This window comes from Apium graveolens, chromosome 11 (assembly GCF_009905375.1).
Source record: "Apium graveolens cultivar Ventura chromosome 11, ASM990537v1, whole genome shotgun sequence".
Taxonomy (NCBI): domain Eukaryota; kingdom Viridiplantae; phylum Streptophyta; class Magnoliopsida; order Apiales; family Apiaceae; genus Apium; species Apium graveolens.
The window spans coordinates 192,401,311-192,424,392 of NC_133657.1; the positions used below are offsets into that span (position 1 = coordinate 192,401,311).

General features: G+C 32.5%; 1 protein-coding gene and 1 pseudogene across 1 annotated transcript; both read left to right on the top strand.

Moving 5' to 3' along the window:
* The window catches only part of LOC141696352 (stromal processing peptidase, chloroplastic-like), a 28,887-nt pseudogene extending 11,057 nt beyond the window's left edge, over window positions 1-17,830 (top strand).
* Window positions 17,831-17,947: 117 nt separating this feature from the next.
* On the top strand, window positions 17,948-18,550 carry LOC141696353 (secreted RxLR effector protein 161-like). The gene is made up of 2 exons (XM_074500507.1): window positions 17,948-18,007; window positions 18,128-18,550. Exons 1-2 carry the CDS (start codon window positions 17,948-17,950, stop codon window positions 18,548-18,550), a joined length of 483 nt encoding a protein of 160 aa, XP_074356608.1.
* The last annotated feature ends 4,532 nt before the right edge of the window (window positions 18,551-23,082 follow it).

Here is a 23,082-nt window from a genome sequence, read left to right on the forward strand (position 1 = left end):
TAAAAATTATCAATTTCAAAATATCAATAATATAAATTTGGACTTTCCCATGATTTATAAAACTACAACTACAATTTTGTATGATTTGAGGTGTCGGTTCGGTTTCCGGTCTGATAACTTTTAAGAACTCAAAATATTTTATGAATTTAAAATGAAGTCTGAGTTTTTTTTATAAAATATGCTAATGCACGCAAACTGATGCAGATCTATTTAACATAATTAATTCCGATAGCAATTAAGCGCATTTTGACACGTAACAAATAACCGAAAAATAACAATATTTGAAAATGTTAACATGTATCTAAATAATTCAAATAGTGACTAATCTGGGCACACATTATACATACCATTTTTTAAATTATGAAAAATAGTTATTTTAGAATTTATATATATTGAATGACTCTTTGAGAAAAAAGAGAATTACACGAATTTTTTTTAGTAAGGTAAAAGATAAAGATGATTCTCTGCTTACATTTTAAGTTTGTCTGTAGAATAATATCAACCAAATCTTTGTATAGAAACAAAATAATTTTAAAATATTAACATGTATTCATTCTTCATAAATTTTATAATTTTTTCATGAAAAAGAAAACCATAAATGCATATTATCATTCCAATCAATTTCAGAATATTTCTTGCAATGCACTTCACTACATCAGAAATTTGCCAAAAGGAACATCGATTCCATAGCTGTTTGGAAGAAAACCCTACAGAAAAGCCCTAAAATTTTTTGTAGCATGTGGTAAATGTTTCACCACTGTTTAATATTGAAAACCTGTATTTTTCAAGCATATAAATCAAGTTGTTCAAGTCTATTATCTTAAGAATTTTTTATATGAAATAAATTGAATTATCAGTCTCATTAAAGTACATAGTTACTCGTAATAAATCAACCCATATATATAAAATGATATATGATAAGTAATATTTATAACCAGAATAACATATAGAAAATTTTGATTAATATTATAAATTAGTATAATACTGCACAATACTAAGACTCTTTTTCCTACCATGAATTCTAATTTAAAGATACACACTAACCGTTAACAAACATAAGGAAGATGTCCACAACATATTCTCCACATAATCAAAGTTTTTACTTAATAAATATATTTTAAAAATCATAATCTAGACCCGTGACGAGCAACTAGAGTCTATGTATAGTCTAGAACTTTGTCAGAGTCTATATATGAGAGTAAACTCATATGAGTAGAAAAAAATATTTAATGTAAACTAAAAAAGATCACATAAAGTAGTCGGGTATTTCAAGTAATTTATTGAACTTATTGTTTAATAGAAAAAAGTTATAATAAATATTGTTAGTTAATACTCTCTGTTTTTCCTTATATTATTTTCCAAACTTATTCTAAATTATGATTTATTTAGTTTACATAGAGTAGCTATCGATGTTTGTTCCATCCTTCATAGAGTTTGTAATCCTAATTTATATAATACAAACAGGTTCAGACATCTTTGTTTTGTGTTAATTACATTCGAAGAATTAAGAAGAAAAAACAAACATGAACATTAATTCTTATATTCATCCTTTCTTGTACAAGTAATTTTACTAATTGTGCACAAATATCACAATAATATAATAGTCATGATAAAAATATTTATTTTACCTATTACTCGGCCACCTACCCTAACTCACCCACAAAAGTGATAATCTATAATGATATTTTATTCAAAATAATAAATAATAAAGATGCTCCCGATATTAAATTTTGAAAATAAGATGGTTGTGTCCGAACTTGGAATGATGGAATAAATTGTGGACTTAGGAGCTCCCATGAAAACTAATAAAATTTTAAGATAGTTGTCCGTTATTTGAGTGTGTGCGTGTATAGATATATCCGATACAATTGTCGATTATTTGTGTGTGCATATTCATACGAACACACCCACAAACATATATCTATATATATATATATTAAATTTTATTTTTTACTATTATTTGTGTATTTGTGCATCTTGATCGTGACTACTTAATTTTTTTATATGTTTGTATTTGGTGTTTAGATCGGTTGTTATGATTTACTAACTGTACTTGATCACCTTGTTTTAACATTGACCAATTCATTTTCGTTCAAAAGGCATGCGACAAAATAGCAAAAATACTATATTTGTCATTAAAGCTCTTGCAAATCAGAAATATCCAATTGTCAAATTTGTTGAGGACACACAACGAGATTTGTACATTACACTATCTAACCTCCCGATATTTCCCAATAAATTTGTAGATGAATTTTCTTTGTATAAATTGAATTTTTCAAAAAAGTTTGAGTGTAAGTTGGTCCAAATTGGTAGATGAATTTACTTTGTATAAATTGAATTTTTCAAAAAAGTTTGAGTGTAAGTTGGTTCAAATTGGATGAAGTGATATAGTGAAGATCAATGAACCTACATGTTACAGCCTTACAATGAGTTTTTAAGTTTATTAACGGTTAATAATGAAACCATTTTTTCATTACAGATCAGAAACGTCCAACATGATGTATAAAATATCTGCTTTAGCCAACATATTCAACTTTTGACAGGAAATTACGCGACTGTCTATATGGAAGGATTCTAGAGTTGTGATACTTTGAGGAAGTCAACAAGTATTATACAAATCAATATTTCAATTGTTGGTTATTTGTGTGTATATTGTAGATTTTCATCTAGTAAACTGGTACAAATTCCTAAATATTCGAATTTTATTAGAATTATATGTGTTCATACGTCTTGACCTTGATGGCCTATTTTTTGCGGTTTTTATATGACACAAGATAAAATATGAGTTGGTAAATTTTCATTGGCTTCTACTTATTAATTATAATGAACCCCGTGCATATACAAAAAAAAACTCCGCAATAATATGGGCATACATTACACAGACCCTATTTATGCCCTTGTTCGAATTATATGTTCAATTTTTTAGTAATGATTCAGTAATTGTTGAATTTATGAGAATTTGATAATTCGATATGGATTGGGGTGTAATACAGAGATGAGAAATACTGAAAAGGTGTACATATTTGCTTAAGACTATTCTATCATAGACACGTGAAAAAAGGTACACATCTACCTATGCCTATCCCAGTCGTAAACACAAGAAATAAAAAAGGATGATAAGACCAATAAAACCAAACATAAGAATTTTACTTGACAATCCAATACCATCACATCAGAGAAACATAAAATGTGTGAGAGAGTCTCTATCAAACAAAGTGAAACCAACATAAAAACCCCAACCAAAATCAATTTTTTTAATGTTTAGGAACAAGGACCAAATTGAAAATCACAATCATGATTTAATCTATATGACATGGATTGGGATAATATATGATGATTTATGTAATTTTTAATTAGGTCATATAACAAGACATTGGTGCATTGATTTTATCATAATAGTTAAAATATAGAACAAGAGATCTATAGTTTGAGATGCTATATAATGGTAATTTTTTAGCTAACTAACTCTGGACAAGTTAACAACCAAAACACAACTGATGCACACAACAAATATACAATCGTAGCTTGTGTATGAAGATCATTACTAACATCACAATTGTAAGAATTAGGACGTGGAGAGGAATTTAGGAGAACAAGAAATTAACAACTAGTAAGTGTATCAGATATTTTAATAAGTAAGACAAATTGATAACAATTGAAGTCATGATGGAAGATGAGATTGTTGCAGATACCAAACCGAGTTCACTTCAATTTTTCTTGGATTTCTCTGGGGTTGTGTTCAATATGTTTGGTCGGTTTCCTTTTCAGTCTGGGTTTCATTGGGACTTGACTACAGGTTTGTCTTATGTAATGTGTTCCTTAGTATTGAATTAAAAATTTTAGACACAAGAATTGCGTTGGCCGGTTTTTCGTGTAAAGAGGATGATAATTTTGGATATAAGTTATCTTCTTAAAAGATATAATTAAAAAGTGGCAATAATTATAGTAAGTAGCTCGTCATACAATTGATGAATTGAAATATATTTTACCATTTCCATTGAGTAAATTTCAAATTTATAATTTTGGTACAATATAGTAAGATAAGTCATTTGACTACTATACTGCACAATTGTTATTTTTAAATGAACAAGATTCCTCTGTTCGCCACCAATTACCGTGGAAAGAATTGGATTTACTGCTTACCTGCACCAAAAATTACTAAGTGAACATACTAGTGAAGCATTGGACGATAGATTGGTCCAAGTGCCGGAAGGATACTGATGGGGAGATTTTAATCCAATCCAAGAAATAGGTTTCTAGGTGTCTTGGATTGAGAAGGATCTATGGATGCCTTTGGTATTTGCAATTGGTAGAGGAAGCCTTTGAATATTTTTAACCAAAATAATGTAATGGAATGTACAAAGAGATCCATAGCCATCAAACGTATAATATGTGGGCAATTATTGTGCACAACTAATATTTCGAATAATGTAGATTTTTTGTTTGGACGAATGGTTTCTGATTTTTCAAATGCAAAGCTTTCAACAAACATATATGCATTTCAAGTATACCATGTGCATGACAATTATACAATATTAAGTTATTGTTAATTATGATGGTTATTTTAGAATTTAAATAATACATGACTCTTTAAGAAAAAAAGAGAATTACACGAAAAATATTTTAGTAAATTAACAAGATATAGAAATGTTCCCTGACTTATATTTAAGCTTATAATTGTAGAATAATTATCAGCCAGATCTTTATGTAAAACCGAGTAAATTGAAAATATTATATGTATTTATTCTTCATAAATCTTATGATTTTTCTATCAAAAAAAGAAAAAGATAAATGGCGCATATTCTCATTCTAATCAATTTCAAAATATTTCTTGAAATGTCCGGTTCACTACATTAGATATTTACCGAAAGAACAACCACAAGATTTAACATAGCCGTTGAGAGCAAAACCACACCAAAAAACCCTAACAAATTTGAATAGATGCGGCCTCTCCGAAAGGTTGCGACTGGTGGGTCAAATACACCCTATATATTCACACCAAGTCTCTGCTGTAGATGAGCGCTCTTGTCTATGTTTGGTTCTTACTGGTACAAACTCTTCACATTTCCTCTTCAAATTAGTCTCTAAACATTTTGTTTCTGTTTCCTCTCAAGTTCCTCTATCTTGCTCCCACATCTAATCACCTATATATACCTGTAATTCTTTTCAAGTCATGGCAATGGAGACTGAGTTTGAATTCTATGAATTTAAGCATAGGTTTACCTTGTACGATCCAGCTTCGTATTTCGATAAAAATATTAGCGACCAACATTTTAATCTTTACCATACCATCGACCAGACACTTTTTTATAGGCTAGTCCGTAAACTTGGTCGTAACGTTGATGAATCTATGTTTGTGGTGGCATTCTTAATCTTGGCTGGAAAGAATCTGTTATAGCAAGAATGCTATCCACAGAGTAATTTCTTGGCCATTTCATTTGATTAACCAACTTGCAAATGAGATTGTTGATTTTTTATGTGGATGGAGAACAAAGACGTAGGTCAAGAGTTGTTTGATCCTCGTTTGCTTCAGATGTTATGCTCTCGTGAAATCAACGTTCTCTACTTTCGGGACAAACGGAGTAAGGTCAATGAGAGTGTCAGGAATATAGTCTCTGAAGTTTGTGTGAGGGCGTTTAGAGATATATTGACAAGTGATAGTCAGTTTGTAGATGTTCATGGAGATAGGATTGAAATTCGATGGCTCGATAGATAATATTATATTCTAACTGTCAAGGCAAATGGGACAGTCTCTTATGCAAATGGGACAGTCCCTTTACAAATGAGACAATGAATGGGACAGTCTCAATTAACTGCAGAAAGTAAAATGCTGAAATAAGAAATGCAGAATGCCGAAAACTGAAAAGTAAAAACACCAGAAGTTTTCACTTGGTTCGGCCCGTACACCTAGTCTATGGCCTACATCCAAGTCCCCATGCCAACTAGCATAAAGAATGTATTATATCCACTTAAAACAAAGTACTTACAAACTTTCCTTGATTACAAACCTGGGCCACTTGAAAGAAACCTTTCCCTAGCACACAGCTACCTAGCACAAAGCTACTTGGCCTTCCTGTTGTAATCAACCTCCCACAACCCGGGACAAGTGATATAATACACGATTCAAATACAATAATATAATGTGAAAGCTTACAACTCAACTAAGCTTCTTGTTTGACTGGATATTCAAGAGATATAAAACAAGAATGGTGTTTCAGATTATAAAGATAGAACATGGAATCATTAGGTGTAATCTGAAAATATGAGATGTGTCTTCTTCTTAAATCGAATATTCAAGAGAATGGAATAAGAAGAGTTTTTCAGAGAATAAAGATAGAACGTGGAATATGCACTCTTATTGAATCTGAAAAACAAGATGTTTATTTATACACACAAATCTAACGGGTTTGATTTTCAAAACAAAGAAGAGATATTGTTTGAAAATATTTGAATAAGTCTTTCTAAAACAACCTGTTAGTTGGTTGTAAAAGATAAACCTTAGAAAGGATAAGATTAGAATAGTTCAAATAGGTTTATCAAGATAGAGTTTGTTTTGAAGAGAAACTTGTTTACCCAGTAAAATAGAATTATACCAAACCCTGTCACTTACAACAACTAAGTCCCATAATCTGCATTCTCTATGTACATCTTGAATTAGGTCATCATCAGAAATCTGCAAATCAACATTCTCTCCCTTTTATGATGATGACAAGGAGAAAAATTGATCCCCCTATCAAAAACACTTTAAGCTCTGTTCAAGATGTTAGTAACAACAAAATAGCATATGTAGATTATATCTTTATGCAACAGATATAACAATAAGTATAAAATCAAATAAAATCAGTACATAATCAAACTCTCAAAATCGAAAAACAACTCTTTCTCCCCCTCAACATCATAAAAGGGACAAAAGAATTAATCACACAAGGAGCACATACCAAGTTCTCGACGCATCAAACAAAATCTATCTTCAGCTAAAGGCTTAATGAAGATATCTGCATGCTGTTTCTCAGTAGATATATAAATAAGCTCAATATTACCTTTAGAAACATTATCTCATAGAAAATGGTGACGAAGATCAATATGCTTAGTACGAGAATGCATGACAGGATTTTTAGAGATATTAATTGTAGAGGTATTATCACAATAAATAGGAATATTTGAATAAGAAATTCCAAAATCCTGCAATGTTTGTAGCATCCACAAAATTTTAGCACAACAACTTCCAGCTGCAATGTACTCTCCTTCAGCGGTAGAAAGAGCTACTGAAGTTTGCTTTTTACTATGCCATGCAACTAAACAATCTCCTAAAAATTCACAAGCACCACTTGTGCTTTTTCTATCAACCTGTGACCCTGCATAGTTAGCATCTGAAAAGCCGATTAAGTCAAAGGAAGAGGAGCTTGGATAAAATAATCCCAAGTCACTCGTACCTTTCAAATATTTAAAAATATATTTAACGGCATTCAAATGAGATTCTTTAGGTTGAGATTGAAAACGAGCACACAAGCATACACTATACATAATGTCAGGTCGTGAGGCAGTTAAATATAACAATGAGCCAATCATACCTCGAAATTTAGTGACATCTACAGGTGTACCTTGTTCATCCTTTGTAAGCTTAACTGAAGTACTCATCGGAGTTAATTTAGGTGTGACATAATCAAGTGCAAACCTTTTGAGTAAATCCTTTATGTACTTGCCTTGGTGAATAAATATTCCTGCATTAGACTGATTAATTTGCAAACCTAGGAAGTACTGCAATTCACCCATCAAACTCATATTGAATTCCTTATGCATGCAATCAGAAAACCACTTACACAGAGTTTCGTTAGAAGATCCAAATACTATATCATCAACATAAACTTGAATGAAAAGAAAGTTATCACGTTTATGGAAAATAAAGAGAGTTGGATCGAGTGTACCACGAATGAAACCATTGTTCACAAGAAATTGACTGAGACGCTCGTACCAACAGCTAGGGGACTGTCTCAATCCATAGACAGATTTTTTGAGCTTGTAAACATAGTTAGGGTACTTCTCATGAATAAAGCCTGAAGGCTGCTTCACGTAGACTTCTTCCTTAAGATAGCCATTTAGAAATGCGCTTTTGACGTCCATCTGATAAAGCTTGAACTTCTTGTGAGCTGCAAAAGCCATTAAGATTCGAATAGCTTCTAAATGAGCTACTGGAGCATATGTCTCTTAGTAATCGATTCCTTCCTGCTGGTTGTATCCCTCAGCAACCAAACGAGCTTTATTTCGAATAATGTTGCCATCTTCATCCTTCTTATTCTTGAAAACCCAACGAGTACCACTGATCTTGGCATCCTGAGGAGGTAGGACGAGTTCCCAAACATCACAACGCTCGAACTGGTTCAATTCTTCCTGCATTGCAACAGACCAGGGTTCGTCTGCAACTGCTTCTTGAGCGTTCTTTGGTTCGAATTCAGCAACAAAAGCACAGAATGCACATAGATTATGAAGTCTGCTTCGAGTAGAAATCCCTTGATCTAAATCAGTAAGAAGATTATCTGGTGGATGATTCTTCACAGTCCTAGAAGACTTAGGAAGTTGAATATTACTCATCTCTTCCTCATTAGAATTGTCTTCCTGGAAATGAATGGGAGTTGTCTCATTCAAAAGAGACTGCCTCATTTCCGCTTGTGAAGATTTACCCGGAGGAGTAACAAAATTCACATTTGAAACACTATCGGGAGTCTTTGGAGAACCAGAAGATTCATCTGAAGCTTGAGTAGATCCTGAAGAATTGTCAGAAGACTGAGATAGACCTGGAGAGTCTTGACTGTTTGACTTGTCAGAATGAGACTGATTCTTTTCAGAATGAGACTGTCTCATTTGGGAATGAGACGATAGATCCGCAGTGTCTTCATCAATTTGAGATATATTCCTTGAGGATTCATTGAACGCAATATTGATGGATTCTTCTACTTTGTTCTTGACAGAATTATAAACGCAATAAGCTTTGCTTATAGTAGAATATCCCAAGAAGATTCCTTCCGTAGATTTTGTATCGAACTTACCTCGATTATTTTGAGTATCTAAAATAAACCACTTGGAACCAAATACTCGAAATAACTAATGTTAGGAGTCCTTTTCTTAAGCAATTCATACGGAGTTTTAAGCAAAATAGGACGAATAAGTACTCTATTTAAAACATAACAGGAAGTGTGTACCGCTTCAACCCAAAATTTTCTTGGAAGCTTACACTCATGTATTAGAGTTCTGGCAGTTTCCTGTAAAGTCCTGTTCTTGCGTTCTACTACTCCGTTCTGCTGAGGAGTTCGAGGAGCTAAGAATTCTTGAGTGATTCCTCTCGATTTGCAGAAGGTTATGAAATCCTTCTCGAATTCACCTCCATGATCACTATGAATAGTCTTGAGCTTAAACGAATACTTAGTCTCAAGGTTAGTAATAAGATCCTTAAACTCAACAAAAGCTTCATCCTTAGTTCGTAAAAATAATACCCAAGTAAAACGGGAATAATCATCAACTATAACAAATGCATAATTCTTACCTCCCAAACTTACATACCTTTCTGGACCAAAAAGATCCTAGATGAAAGAGCTGCAAAGGAACAGAAGTTGATACTTTATTCTTAGCAGTAAAGGATGTTTTCACCTGTTTTCCAAGTTGGCAAGCTGTACAAGGTTCTGTTTTCTTGTACTTCAGCTTTGGTAGACCTCGTACCAGATCATGAGAAGATATCTTCCGAAAAAGATCCATGTGAACATGACCTAGACGTTGATGCCAAAGATTCTGATGATCTTGAACAGTAGCAAGACAAATTTCCTCCTGCTGTTCATCAAAATCTAACACAAAAATATTTCCTTTCCTTTTGGCATCTAAAGCAAACTCATTAGTTTGAGTACCAATATAACATACATCTTTATCGAACTTAATCTTATGACCAACATCAGTAAGTTGACTTACACTAATAAGATTATTTTTCAAACCATCAACTAAACGAACATTAGAAATAGCAAACCTGTCATTACCAATGGTGTCTTTTCCAATATTCTGACGGTGTTTGAATCTCCAAGAGTAACTAATCCACTTTCCTTGGCAACTAGAGATAGAAACTTGGATTTATCACCTGTCATGTGACGTGAATAACCACTATCGATGATCCATTTATTTCGCGGAACATGGACCTTCAAACAGACCTGCAATAATTGCTTTATATCTTAGGTACCCACTTAACCTTGGGTCCTGGTTGGTTAGTATCACAAATCTTATATAAATGTCTATCTGATTTCTTAATCCACATCTGGACAATATTAACAGATGTATTAGAAGATTTATATCTAGTAGACGATTTATAAGATGAGTTAGAAGGGTGGCCCTTGATACCACATAATCTAGATTCAGATGTAGGGTGGCCAGCTTTGCCACAATCTCGACATTTCTCATAAGGCATCTTATATTTCATAGGAGCTCGCTTATACCCTCCTTGAAATGCACGTTTCTTGATTGATTCACATCCTAAACCTCCTTTATCAAGAGAAGATTTTTGTTCTCCAAGAAGAGCATTCAAAGTTCCTTTCTGCATGGAAACATTTAGCTAAATCCTTTTCAAGCTATTCGACTTTATGCTTTAATTCAGGAACCAGGGGATCAGGAGCACTGACTTCTTTAACGGTTTCTGGATCAACAGATATTGACTCTTTCTTCAAGGCTTCAAGGAATACATCTTTCATCTCAATCTCATTTTTGAGATATAGATTCTCTTCAGTAAGTTTTGAAACCCTTTCAAGCAAGGATTTGTTCTCTGCAACCAAGGCTTCTTCCTTCATGGGGTCATCCATTTCACTAAGAACTTCACTTAATGCTTGTTTTAAATAAGCATTCTTTTCTTTTAACTTCTTAACCTGGACCTGCAAATTCAACATGGACGAAGATATATTTGAATTATACTTAATATTCTGTACCTCATCATTATCACTTGAGTTGTCCTCTAGTCCAGCAAAGCAAAGTTGAGCAACTTCATCATCTAAATCGATCTCCACATCAGATTCATCATCACTCCAGGTAATTAATGCCTTCTTTTTGTTCTTCAGCTTGTAGCAGTCCTTTTTGAAGTGCCCTTTCTTTCCACACTCAAAACAGGTATCCTTTTTTTGATTTGTTTTACTCTCCTTGCTCGGATTAGATTTGAAGTCCTTTTTTGGAAACATGACTTCATAGGTCATTTGGAAGCATTCCGTTTGGCAAGAAATTTATGAAACTTCTTTGTTAGAAGAGCAATCTCTTCATCAGAATCATCAGGAGACTCATCTGCATCTGCCTTAAGTGCAAGAGTTTTCTTACGAGGAGCTTCATCTTCTTCATCATATCTGCATAGCTAATTTTCGAATTCTTCCAATTCACTGAACAATGTTAGAGTATCCATAGTCGAAAGCAGTGTTGAATCCTGCAGAATGGTAACCTTTGGAGCAAACTTCTTTGGTATTGCTCTGAGGATTTTCCTATTAATCTCAGATTTAGGAATGATCCTTTCCAGAAGTGAGATAGAGTTCATCAACGTCAGAAACCTCCCTTGAGCATCTCGCACGCTTTCATCTCTTTCCAACCTGAAACCTTCATAGTCACTCATTAGCATACTTAATTTTACTTCACGTACCATAGACGTGCCTTCGTGGCTGACTTTGATCGTATCCCAAATCTGCTTGGCAGTAGTACATGCTGAAACTTTTCTTAATTCTATAGCTACCATGCCATTGAGAAGTGAGTTCATAGCTTTAGCATTGGAATTCATTGCGTTCACTTCTTCGGGAGAAAGATTCTTGAGAGATTTTGGCTTCCCTTCTTTCATCGGAATTGTGAAACCATTTTCTACAGCATCCCATTCGAATGCGTCACGCTGGAGAAAGATCTTCATCCGAAACTTCCAGTCATTGTAGTTTTCAGCACCATGAAGCAGTGGTGGATAATTATTTGAATACCTATCTGGTTGAGCCATGGATCGCTAGCAAAATAAACACTAAAAAGAGAATTAAATGCACCTGCTCTGATACCAAATGAAATTCGATGGCTCAATAGATAATATTATCTTCTAACTGTCAAGGTAAATGGGACAGTCTCTTATGCAAATGGGACGGTCCCTTTACAAATGAGACAAAGAATGGGACAGTCTCAATTAACTGCAGAAAGTAAAATGCTGAAATAAGAAATGCAGAATGCTGAAAATTGAAAAGTAAAAACACCAGAAGTTTTCACTTGGTTCGGTCCCTACACCTAGTCTATGGCCTACATCCAAGTCCCCATGCCAACTAGCATAGAGAATATATTATATCCACTTAAAACAAAGTACTTACAAACTTTCCTTGATTACAAACTTGACCCACTTGAAAGAAACCTTTCCCTAGCATACAGCTACCTTACAGAAAGCTACTTGGCCTTCCTGTTGTAATCAACCTCCCACAACCCGGGAAAAGTGATATAATACACGATTCAAATACAATATTGTAATGTGAAAGTTTACAAATCAACTAAGCTTCTTGTTTGACTGGATATTCAAGAGATATAAAACAAGAATGATGATTCAGATTATAAAGATAGAACATGGAATCATTAGGTGTAATCTGAGAATATGAGATGTGTCTTCTTCTTAAATAGAATATTCAAGAGAATGGAATAAGAAGAGTTTTTTAGAGAATAAAGACAGAACGTGGAATAAGCACTCTTATTGAATCTGAAAAACAAGATGTGTATTTATACACACAAATCTAACGGGTTTGATTTTCAAAACAAAGAAGAGATAAGATTGGATAATCTATTTGTTTGAAAATATTTGAATAAGTCTTTGTAAAACAACCCGTTAGTTGGTTGTAAAAGATAAACCTTAGAAAGGATAAGATTAGAATAGTTCAAATAGGTTTATCAAGATAGAGTTTGTTTTGAAGAGAAACTTGTTTACCAAGTCAAATAGAATTACACCAAACCCTATCACTTACAACAACTAAGTCCCATAATCTGCATTCTCTATGTACATCTTGAATTAAGTCATCATAAGAAATCTGCAAATCAACAAGGATGTGGTTTGGTTGTAACACCAATCCAGTTTTTATGCCACGTCCTCCTTTGTACCACAATGTTGTAGGTCGGTTTCCTCAACCAGGGTTAGGTGCAAACTTGGGTCCTATCCGGAATGTATTGGAAAATCCCGATGCTGATTTAAGTGAAATTTTTTGAGGAATGCAGGTGGTGGATGGTTGCGAGGATGAACCTCATGTTGCACCAGAAGATCGAACAATCTTTTTAACATTCTCCAAAGGCTACTACCTCCCTGAATCGGATATTCGAGAATTCTTCACAAGGTATAAAATTAATTTAATATGTAATATTCATCCAGATGTATGCAAATCCATAACTATACTATATATAGTGTTGAAAATTTGTTTATGTGGTGAGTAAGTAAATATATGTTTACATGCCTTTCCTCTGTGTTCACAATTTTTGGCGATTTCATTAAAGTCATCTACATGCAAGATGTGTCGAGTGATGCACAACCATTGTACGCTAGAATGGTTTGCCGTTCTTCTTCCATCATTCCACACATTGCTCCTCCCGGAAAAAAGACCAAGTACTCCATTTATGGGAAGCAAGTCTGGGCCAAAAAGTATATCAAGAGAAGTCGCGAGTCCACTTCTGATGATTAGTAAAAAAACATCTGAACTAGCCTTTTTTTCACCTGTTTATGTTAAAGTTGGTGGCTTGTGGTAAATGTTTCACCACTTTTTAATATTGAAAACTTGTTTTTTTGAAGAAGATACATCATGTTGTTCAAGTTTATTATCTTAAGAATTTTTTTCTGAAATAAATTGAATTAATCAGTCTCATGTTGAAAGTACAAAGTTACTTGTAATAGATCGAGCCATATAGAAAATGAGATATGATTAATAATATTTATAAATACAATAACATATAGAAATATTTTATTAATATTATAAATTAATATAATATTGCACCATACTACGACTCTTTTTCCGACCATGAATTCTAATTTAAAGATGCACATGAAAGGTGAACAATCATAAAAAAGATGGCCACAACATATTCTCCACATAATCAAAATTTTTACTTAATAAATAGATTTTAAAATCATAATCTAGACAACTGACGAACAACCAGAGTCTATGTATCCTAGTCTAGAACATTATCAGAGTCTATGTATGAGAGTAAATTATCCGAGTCGCCAGATCATCCTAAGTCTATATATATCATCTAACGATAAAAATTAAAAAATTAATGATGTTTTGAAGGCAAATCTTAGAGATATCCTCGAATTATTTTATGTAAACGGAAAAAAAAAATCAGATAAAGTTGAAAGAAAGACATTCGAGAGAGCTATTAATAGAAGTCAGAAATAGTGCGTGATTTCATGTAATTTATCGAACTTATGGTTTAATAGAAAAGAAGCTATAATAAATATTGTTAGTTAATACTTTCTGTCATTCATTGGAATATTTTTCAAATTTATTCAAAATTCTGATTTAGTTTAAATATAATAGCTATTGATGTTTTTGCCCCTTTGATAGGTTTTTTAATCCTAATTTATATAATACAAACAAGGTTAGACATTTTTTTTATGTTTTTTACATAATATTAGAAGACTTAAAAAGGAAAAAAAGGCATGAAAGTTAGTTAACTTATGTCCATCATTTCTTGTACAAGTAATTCTACTAATGCTGCACAAATATCCCAATAATATATAAGTCAAGATGAAAATCAGTTATCTTACCTATTACTCCGCCACATACCTCTAACTCACCGAGAATTGTGATAATCTACAAAATCATTTTTTAAAAATAAAAAATAACGAAGATGCTCTTGACTACCGATAACAAATTTTGAAAATAAGATGGTTGTGTCCAAACTTGGAATGATGGAATAATGTGTGGACTTAGGAGCTCCGATGAAAAACTAGTAAAATTTTATTTTAGTTGTCAGTTATTTGATTATGTGCGTGTATAGATATATCCGATGCAATTGTCGATTATTTGTGTGTGTGCATATTCATACGAACACACACAGACACGCACATATATATATATAAATTTTCAAATTTTATTTTTTACTATTATTTGTGTATTTGTGCTTATGCATCTTGGCTACTTAATTTTTGCATATGTTTGTATACCGTGTTCAGTATGGTTGTAACGATTTACTAGGTGTACCTAATCACCTTGTTTTAATCTTGACTAGTTCATAATAATTGACAGGAGCCATAATAATTGACACCCTTATTGATTCTATTCCCCAAATTCATTTCGGCAGGAACACTCAAAACACAACTTTAACAACATAACTTTAGTCTTATTAAAACATAAAAACATTTATCGCTTCTGAATTTAGAATAGAGAAAACTTGTCTATTTTAAAACTCCGCACATACGGACAGGTTAAAACATCTAGCTATTCTGAACATAGAATAGTGAAAGAAGTACTTGTATAATTATAAGTAATGAGTTTGATATGTAAAACATTTAACTATTTTGAAAGTAAAATTGACGAGGAATACATGCGTAAAGCTAAACATATTAACATGCAAACTATTTTACTATTATGATATTATAATAAGGGTAAAAACACTTGCCTTTGGTCCTTAAAAATTATGCGCACTCGCATTTAACACAACAATCTCATTCTGACATCTCATGACATCATCATATTTTATTCCCTCAAGTCTCTTAATCTGCCGCTCACGTCGTTGCTACAAACCTAGCATGCATTACCATTCAAATATTTTCTTTTGACTTCAACGCTTGGTCATGATAGTCTAGAACGATCTGCATCTTATAAGATACATCTTTAATCATCTACACGATAATTACTCGACAAACTCCTTTTCTAACCATATGACGGGGTTACGATCGAAATTCAAGGAATTGGATGAAAGTATCACATGTCAAGTGAAATTTGGGGATGGTTCGTTGGTTCATATGAAAATGAAAGGCTGCTCATGAAGGTTAGAAGATCTGCAAATCGGCTTTACAAGATCATAATGGAATCAAGCAAAGGTAGTTGCATGCTGTCAAAATTGAAAGATCCGGAGTGGTTATGGCACTTACGTCTTGGCCATGTAAATTTTCAGGCAATTAAACTAAGGTCTAAAAATAACATGGCATATGGGATACCTAAATTGTTGAATCCAAAGGAGATGTGTACCAGCTGTTTGATGTCAAAGCAGGCAAGGGGATTGTTTTCGAGCAAGGCAAACTTTTTATGAAAAGAAACCATTGGAATTGATCCATGGAGATCTGTGTGAACCAATTACTCCAGCCACATTGGGAGGTAACAAATATTTTCTACTTCTTGTTGATGATTTTAGTAGAATGATGTGGACCTATATGCTAAGAAGCAAAGACAAAGTCTTAGAAGCGTTCAAAAATTTAGAGTGATGATTGAGAAAGAAAAGGAAAACAAGATCAAGAAACTAAGAACAGATAGAGGAGCGGAGTTTTGCTCTAACCAATTCAAATAATTTTGTGAGGACAGGTGCATTATACGATATTTTACTGCACCCTACACACCCCAACAAAACGGGGTTGTAGAGCGCAGAAATCGTTCTGTTGTAGCTATGGCACACAGTTTTTTGAAGGAGATGAGACTGCCTTTAACGTTGTGGGGGGAAGCTATAAGGCACATGATATATGTGCTGAAGAGATTACCTACACGAGCTCTGATAAGGAAAACTCTTCGCGAAGCATGGACAGGAGAGAAGCCTGATGTGTCATACATTCGAGTTTTTGGGTGTGTCACTCATATGAAAGTACAAAGTGGGCATACAACGAAATTAGAGGACCGAAGTAAAATGGTTATTTACCTTGGTAGAGAACCCGGGACTAAGGCTTCACGGTTGTATGATCCAATTAGTGGAAAAATACTAGTGAGTCGTGATGTTGTGTTCGAAGAAAATAGAGTTTGGCAGTGGGAAAATAAAGGAAAAGAAGGTGAACAACTGGGTGGAACCTTTTCGGTGGCTGTTGAAAATGTAACAGGGGTTACCGAATAATTCAGTGAAGGCTCAAGCTTCTCTGGTAATGGAAAAGTAGGGAATGGTGCCAGCATCTCTAGTAACGAAACGGAGGGGAACAGTGAAAGTGGTGCAACAATGAGTAACAGTCTATCAACTATCATTCCATTAAGCTCAAATACTGATGAAAACAGTACATCATCAGGTGACAGCAATCAACCCATTAAATTTCATTTACTTGATGAGATTTATAATGAAACACAGGAAATTGAACTCGAAGATGATCTATTGTAGCTGGGAATTGAAGAACCTACAGATTACAAACAAGCAGCGAAAGATAAAGAATGGGAGTTGGCAATGAAGTACGAGATTGATGCTATTGAAAAAAAAGATATGGGAGCTAGTGGAATTTCCACCAGGATAAAAGCCAATTGGTTTGAAGTGGGTGTATAAAATTAAGCGGAACACAAAGGGTGAAATCGTGAAGTACAAAGTGAGGGTGGTCGCAAATGGGTATGCTCAACGGCAGGGAGTAGATTTTGACGAAGTTTTCACACCAGTAACTAGGCCGGAAACAGTAAGGTTTCTACTAGGTTTAGCATCAAAGAATGATTGGGTAGTAGATTATTTAGATGTCAATTCTGCTTTCCTCAATGGAGAATCGGAGGAGACGGTGTATGTGACACAACCAGAAGGGTTCATTAAAGAAGGAAAAGAGCAGTTGGTGTATAGACTAGTGAAAGCTCTGTACGGCTTAAGACAAGCACCGAGAGCATGGTACTCAAAACTCAGCAAGGTTCTCGAGAGAATGGGTTTTGTTAAATGCCCATAAGAGCACGTTGTTTATACAAAACGTGAAGGAGGGGAGGTGCTCCTTATTGGTGTATATGTAGATGATATCATGGTCACAGGAACTAGCATCAAGAATGTAAACAAGTTTAAACGGTAGATGGGTGAGATATTTGATATAAGTGATCTTGGAAGGTTGTCTCATTACTTGGGCATCGAAGTAATTCAAGAGGAGGGATTCGCGAAGCTAAAGCAAACATCATATGCTTAGAGATTGCTCGAGAAATTTGGACTGATGGACTGCAATTCTGCTAAATTTCCTATTGAACCAAAGGTGTAGATTGATAAAGATGAGAAGGGAAAGCTAGTTAATTCTACGAAATTGAAAATCATGGTAGGAGGTTTGAGGTATCTGGTTCATACTCGCCCCGATATAGCTTTTTCAGTAGGTGTTGTAAATTGCTTTATAGAGAGGCCGACTATTCTTGATCTCAATGCAGCTAAACGCATCCTAAGATATATCACAGGTACACTGGAGTATGGTCTGATTTATACAAAGGGGACAGGTAACTACTTATTTTCTGGATACTTAGACAGTGACATGGGTAACAATGTGGTGGATCGAAGGAGTACAGGTGGGATGGCTTTCTATTTAAATGAAAGTCTGATTACATGGGTATCCCAGAAGCAAAGATGGGTTGCTTTGTCCTCCTGTGAAGCCGAATTCATGGCTGCTACTGCAGGAGCATGCCAAAGATGTTGAAAAAACTTAGAGAAAAAAGACACCTACATGTACTCCTATATTTCTTGTTTTCTTTTCCTCTCCTAAAACTCAAGGTAAAATAGCGATTATATAGGCTTTACAAACATATTAAAACTAACTATTACTAAAACTAACCACTACTAATTAATGGGTAAATTACATGTCCATAATTTACTCCATAACTCCACTACCCCACTACTAAACAATTCTAAAATAATATTTTTCTCTAATAATTAATCATTGCTAAATATCTAATAATTAAATAAACAAATAATTAATAACTAAATTTAAGATTATTCCAACATTCACCCCCATAATCTTAAATTTATGAAGCACTTTCTCTTCGCCTGTGATGCACTTCTCATCACCATCAATTTTGATGCACTATCTCATCAAAAACACTTTGGAGCACTTTCTCTCCAAAAACACTTTGGAGCACATTCTCTCCACAACTCTAAAATAAAATTTCTTTCATGGCCTCTTGAGCCATGATATCTTTCTCATTATTTCCCCCGCTCATGTTCCTCTTTCATTTTTATTCTTGCTTCTCTTTCCTTTTCCACGTACCATTTCATCTTGATATTTCACTAAATATATATGGAGAAATTTTTAATATCATTTGAAATCTCAGATAAATACTTAATATATATATATAAATGTATGTATTTTTATAAGAGTCTCACAATCCTTATAACATATAGCTCTGATGCCATGTTGAAAAAACTTAGAGAAAAAAGACACCTACATGTACTGCTATATTTCTTGTTTTCTTTTCCTCTCCTAAAACTCAAGGTAAACTAGCCATTATATAGGCTTTACAAACATATTAAAACTAACTATTACTAAAACTAACCACTACTAATTAATGGGTAAATTACATGTCCATAATTTACTCCATAACTCCACTACCCCACTACTAAACAATTCTAAAATAATATTTTTCTCTAATAATTAATCATTGCTAAATATCTAATAATTAAATAAACAAATAATTAATAACTAAATTTAAGATTATTCCAACAAAAGAGTGTGGTTACGAAATCTATTAACACGAATAACTGACATGAAGCCTGGAGCCGTGGTGATCTACATTGACAACCGATCAGTAATAGACTTAGCTAAAAATCCTGTATTTCACGGATGTAGTAACACATTGATATACGATATCATTTTATTCGGGAATGCGTAGAGCGTGGTGAAATTATTGTGAAGCATGTTCGAAGTGAGGAGCAATGAGCAGATGTGCTAACTAATCCTATGACAACGATTAAGTTCGAAAGGATGCGTGAATTACTTGAAATCAGAAACTTGCAGAAAGGAGTTTAGATTACGGGGAGATTTGTTGGAAATAATCTAAACTCTATATGGTTTATTTGTTTATTTGCATTGGTGTCTGGCAAACGTATTTTTCTGTGTTTTGAATAAGTCACAGTTTATTTAGCTATTTTGTAGGAGCAGTTGAGTAAGTGTAGGTGGTGGAGTACTGATATGAGTTGTTCCTGTTTTATAGGAGTAGTAGTTCTTTTTTCATTATATGTATGCATCGAGTCTGTAGTAATAACATAACTTTTATTATCATCAAAGTTCAGCAACAAGTTTATCTCTGCAAATACTCATGTATATTGTTCAGATATGTGGGAATAGTGTGTGCATTGTGTCTGTGTGTTTATACTGTTAAACTACATCTTCTTCCTATTTTCTCTAAATTATAGTTTACCTTATCCTAGTGCCTTACTATTGCTTGTTCCACTATTTTGATAATTATTTTCATCTATCTTTTTGATGTATTATTCAATCATGAAGCTAATTATAGTGATCGCATAGATTAAATGGATTTTGGTGTATTAATTTCTTCTACTATTAGATGATTGCTCTAAAAGTTGAAACTTTTGGAGAAACACATTATTGTTTCTGTGGTGAACTTCTATTAGGAGTGTCCTGTTGAAACTTGGAAATCATTTTCATCAGTAATGGTTTATCCCTATTTCTCCCCTGAATTTCTGGTTGAGCTCACATTATTGTAATCTCTAGCGGTGCTTTCTAGTAGAGTATTAAAAATTGCTCAATATCATTTATGATAGTGTTACATTTGTACGATTCTATTAGAAGTGATTTAACAATCCTTTTAAATAAGGGCACTTGTTCAGGTAAAGAAATTGGTAGAAGTTTAAATGCTTTACAACTTAAGAAGAGGAAAATAAATATATTTTGTATAACTATTTTTTAACAAATTCATTTAATTAAAGATTTTATCAAAGCATTTAGATTAATAAATATATAATTAAAACAAATTATAAATAATTTAATCAAATTACAATTTGAAATTAATAAAGCAAACAATTTCTGGAATTAAAAACAATTCAGTTTAATTATTAAAAAATTAAACTATTAAATAAAATATTAGATTTGAAAACAAATTTTTTGAATTTTTAATAAATCAGAAATCAAAAACAATTTTGAGGAAAAAGTTTTTGGTTCTTGTGGATCAAAACAAGGTCGACTCTAGGTTAGAAAATAGGAACAACCCTTGGTCACTAAGAACATAAGACACTCTAAGACACTCTGGTAAAACTACAAATTTTGGCCAGGCTCCCATTGTGATGAAAATAACTCAAGAACAATAGAAACTGATTTTAGGGGATTTTCTTAATTTTAAAACAAATTTTTTCCTATTTTCTGAAAATATATATGAATTTTAATTAATTAAAAACTATTTATATTTACATAATAATAGTCCTAAAAATATTTGGAGTCTAACTATACCACTTAATAAAAATATTTAGCCCAAAATAACTAGGGGAAAAAATTAATTCTCAAATAATTATAAAAATTATGTCAAAATTCCTCAAAAATTATGAATTTTCAAAATATGCAATAATATAAATTTGGAATTCCCATGATTTTATAAACATAAAACTACAAATTTTGTGGGATTTGACGTGTCGGTTCGGTTCTGGTCTGATAACTTTTAAGAACTCAAAATACTTTATGAATTTAAAATAAACTCCGAATTTTTTTATAAAATATGCTAATGCACGCAAAATGATGCAGATCCATGTTAACATAATTAATTTCCGATAGCAATTAAGCGCATTTTGACACGTAACAAATATCCGAAAAATAACAATATTTGAAAATGTTAACATGTATCTAAATAATTGAAATAGTGACTAATCCGGGCACACATTATACATACCATTTTTTAAATTATGAAAAACCGTTATTTTAGAATTTATATAATTGACTGACTCTTTGAGAAAAAAGAGAATTACACGAATTTTTTTTGGTAAGGTAAAAAGATAAAGATATATTCTCTGCTTTACATTTAAGTTTGTCCTCTAGAATAATTATCAACCAAATCTTTATATAAACAAAATAATTTTAAAATATTAACATGTATTTATTCTTCATAAATTTTATAATTTTTTCATGAAAAAGAAAACTATAAATGAATATTATCATTCCAATCAATTTGAGAATATTTCTTGCAATGCACTTCACTACATTAGAAATTTGCCAAAAGGAACATCCATTGCATAGCCGTTTGGAAGAAAACCCTACAAAAAAGCCCTAAAAATTTTGGTAGCATGGTAAATGTTTCACCACTGTTTAATATTGAAAACCTGTATTTTTCAAGCATATAAATCAAGTTGTTCAAGTCTATTATCTTAAGAATTTTTTATATGAAATAAATTGAATTATCAGTCTCATGTTCAAAGTACATAGTTACTCGTAATAAATCAACCCATATATATAAAATGAGATATGATAAGTAATATTTATAACCAGAATAACATATAGAAAATTTTGATTAATATTATAAATTAGTATAATACTGCACAATACTAGGACTCTTTTTCCTACCATGAATTCTAATTTAAAGATACACACTGACCGTTAACAAACATAAGGAAGATGTCCACAACATATTCTCCACATAATCAAAGTTTTTACTTAATAAATATATTTTAAAATCATAATCTAGACGGGTGACGAGCAACTAGAGTCTATGTATAGTCTAGAACTTTGTCAGAGTCTATATATGAGAGTAAACTCATCTGAGTAGAAAAAAATATTTAATGTAAACTAAAAAAAATCAGATAAAGTACAAGGAAAGACATCTGAGGGAGCTATCAATAGAAGTTGGAAATAGTCCGGTATTTTAAGTAATTTATTGAACTTATTGTTTAATAGAAAAAAGTTATAATAAATATTGTTAGTTTACACTCTCTGTTTTTCATTATATTATTTTCCAAACTTATTCTAAATTCTGATTTATATAGTTTACATAGAGTAGCTATCAATGTTTGTTCCATCCTTCATAGAGTTTCTAATCCTAATTTATATAATACAAACACGTTAAGACATCTTTGTTTTGTGTTAATTACAATTCGAAGAAATAAGAAGAAAAAACAAACATGAACATTAATTCTTATATTCATCCTTTTCTTGTACAAGTAATTTTACTAATTCTGCACAAATATCACAATAATATAATAGTCATGATAAAGATATTTATTTTACCTATTACT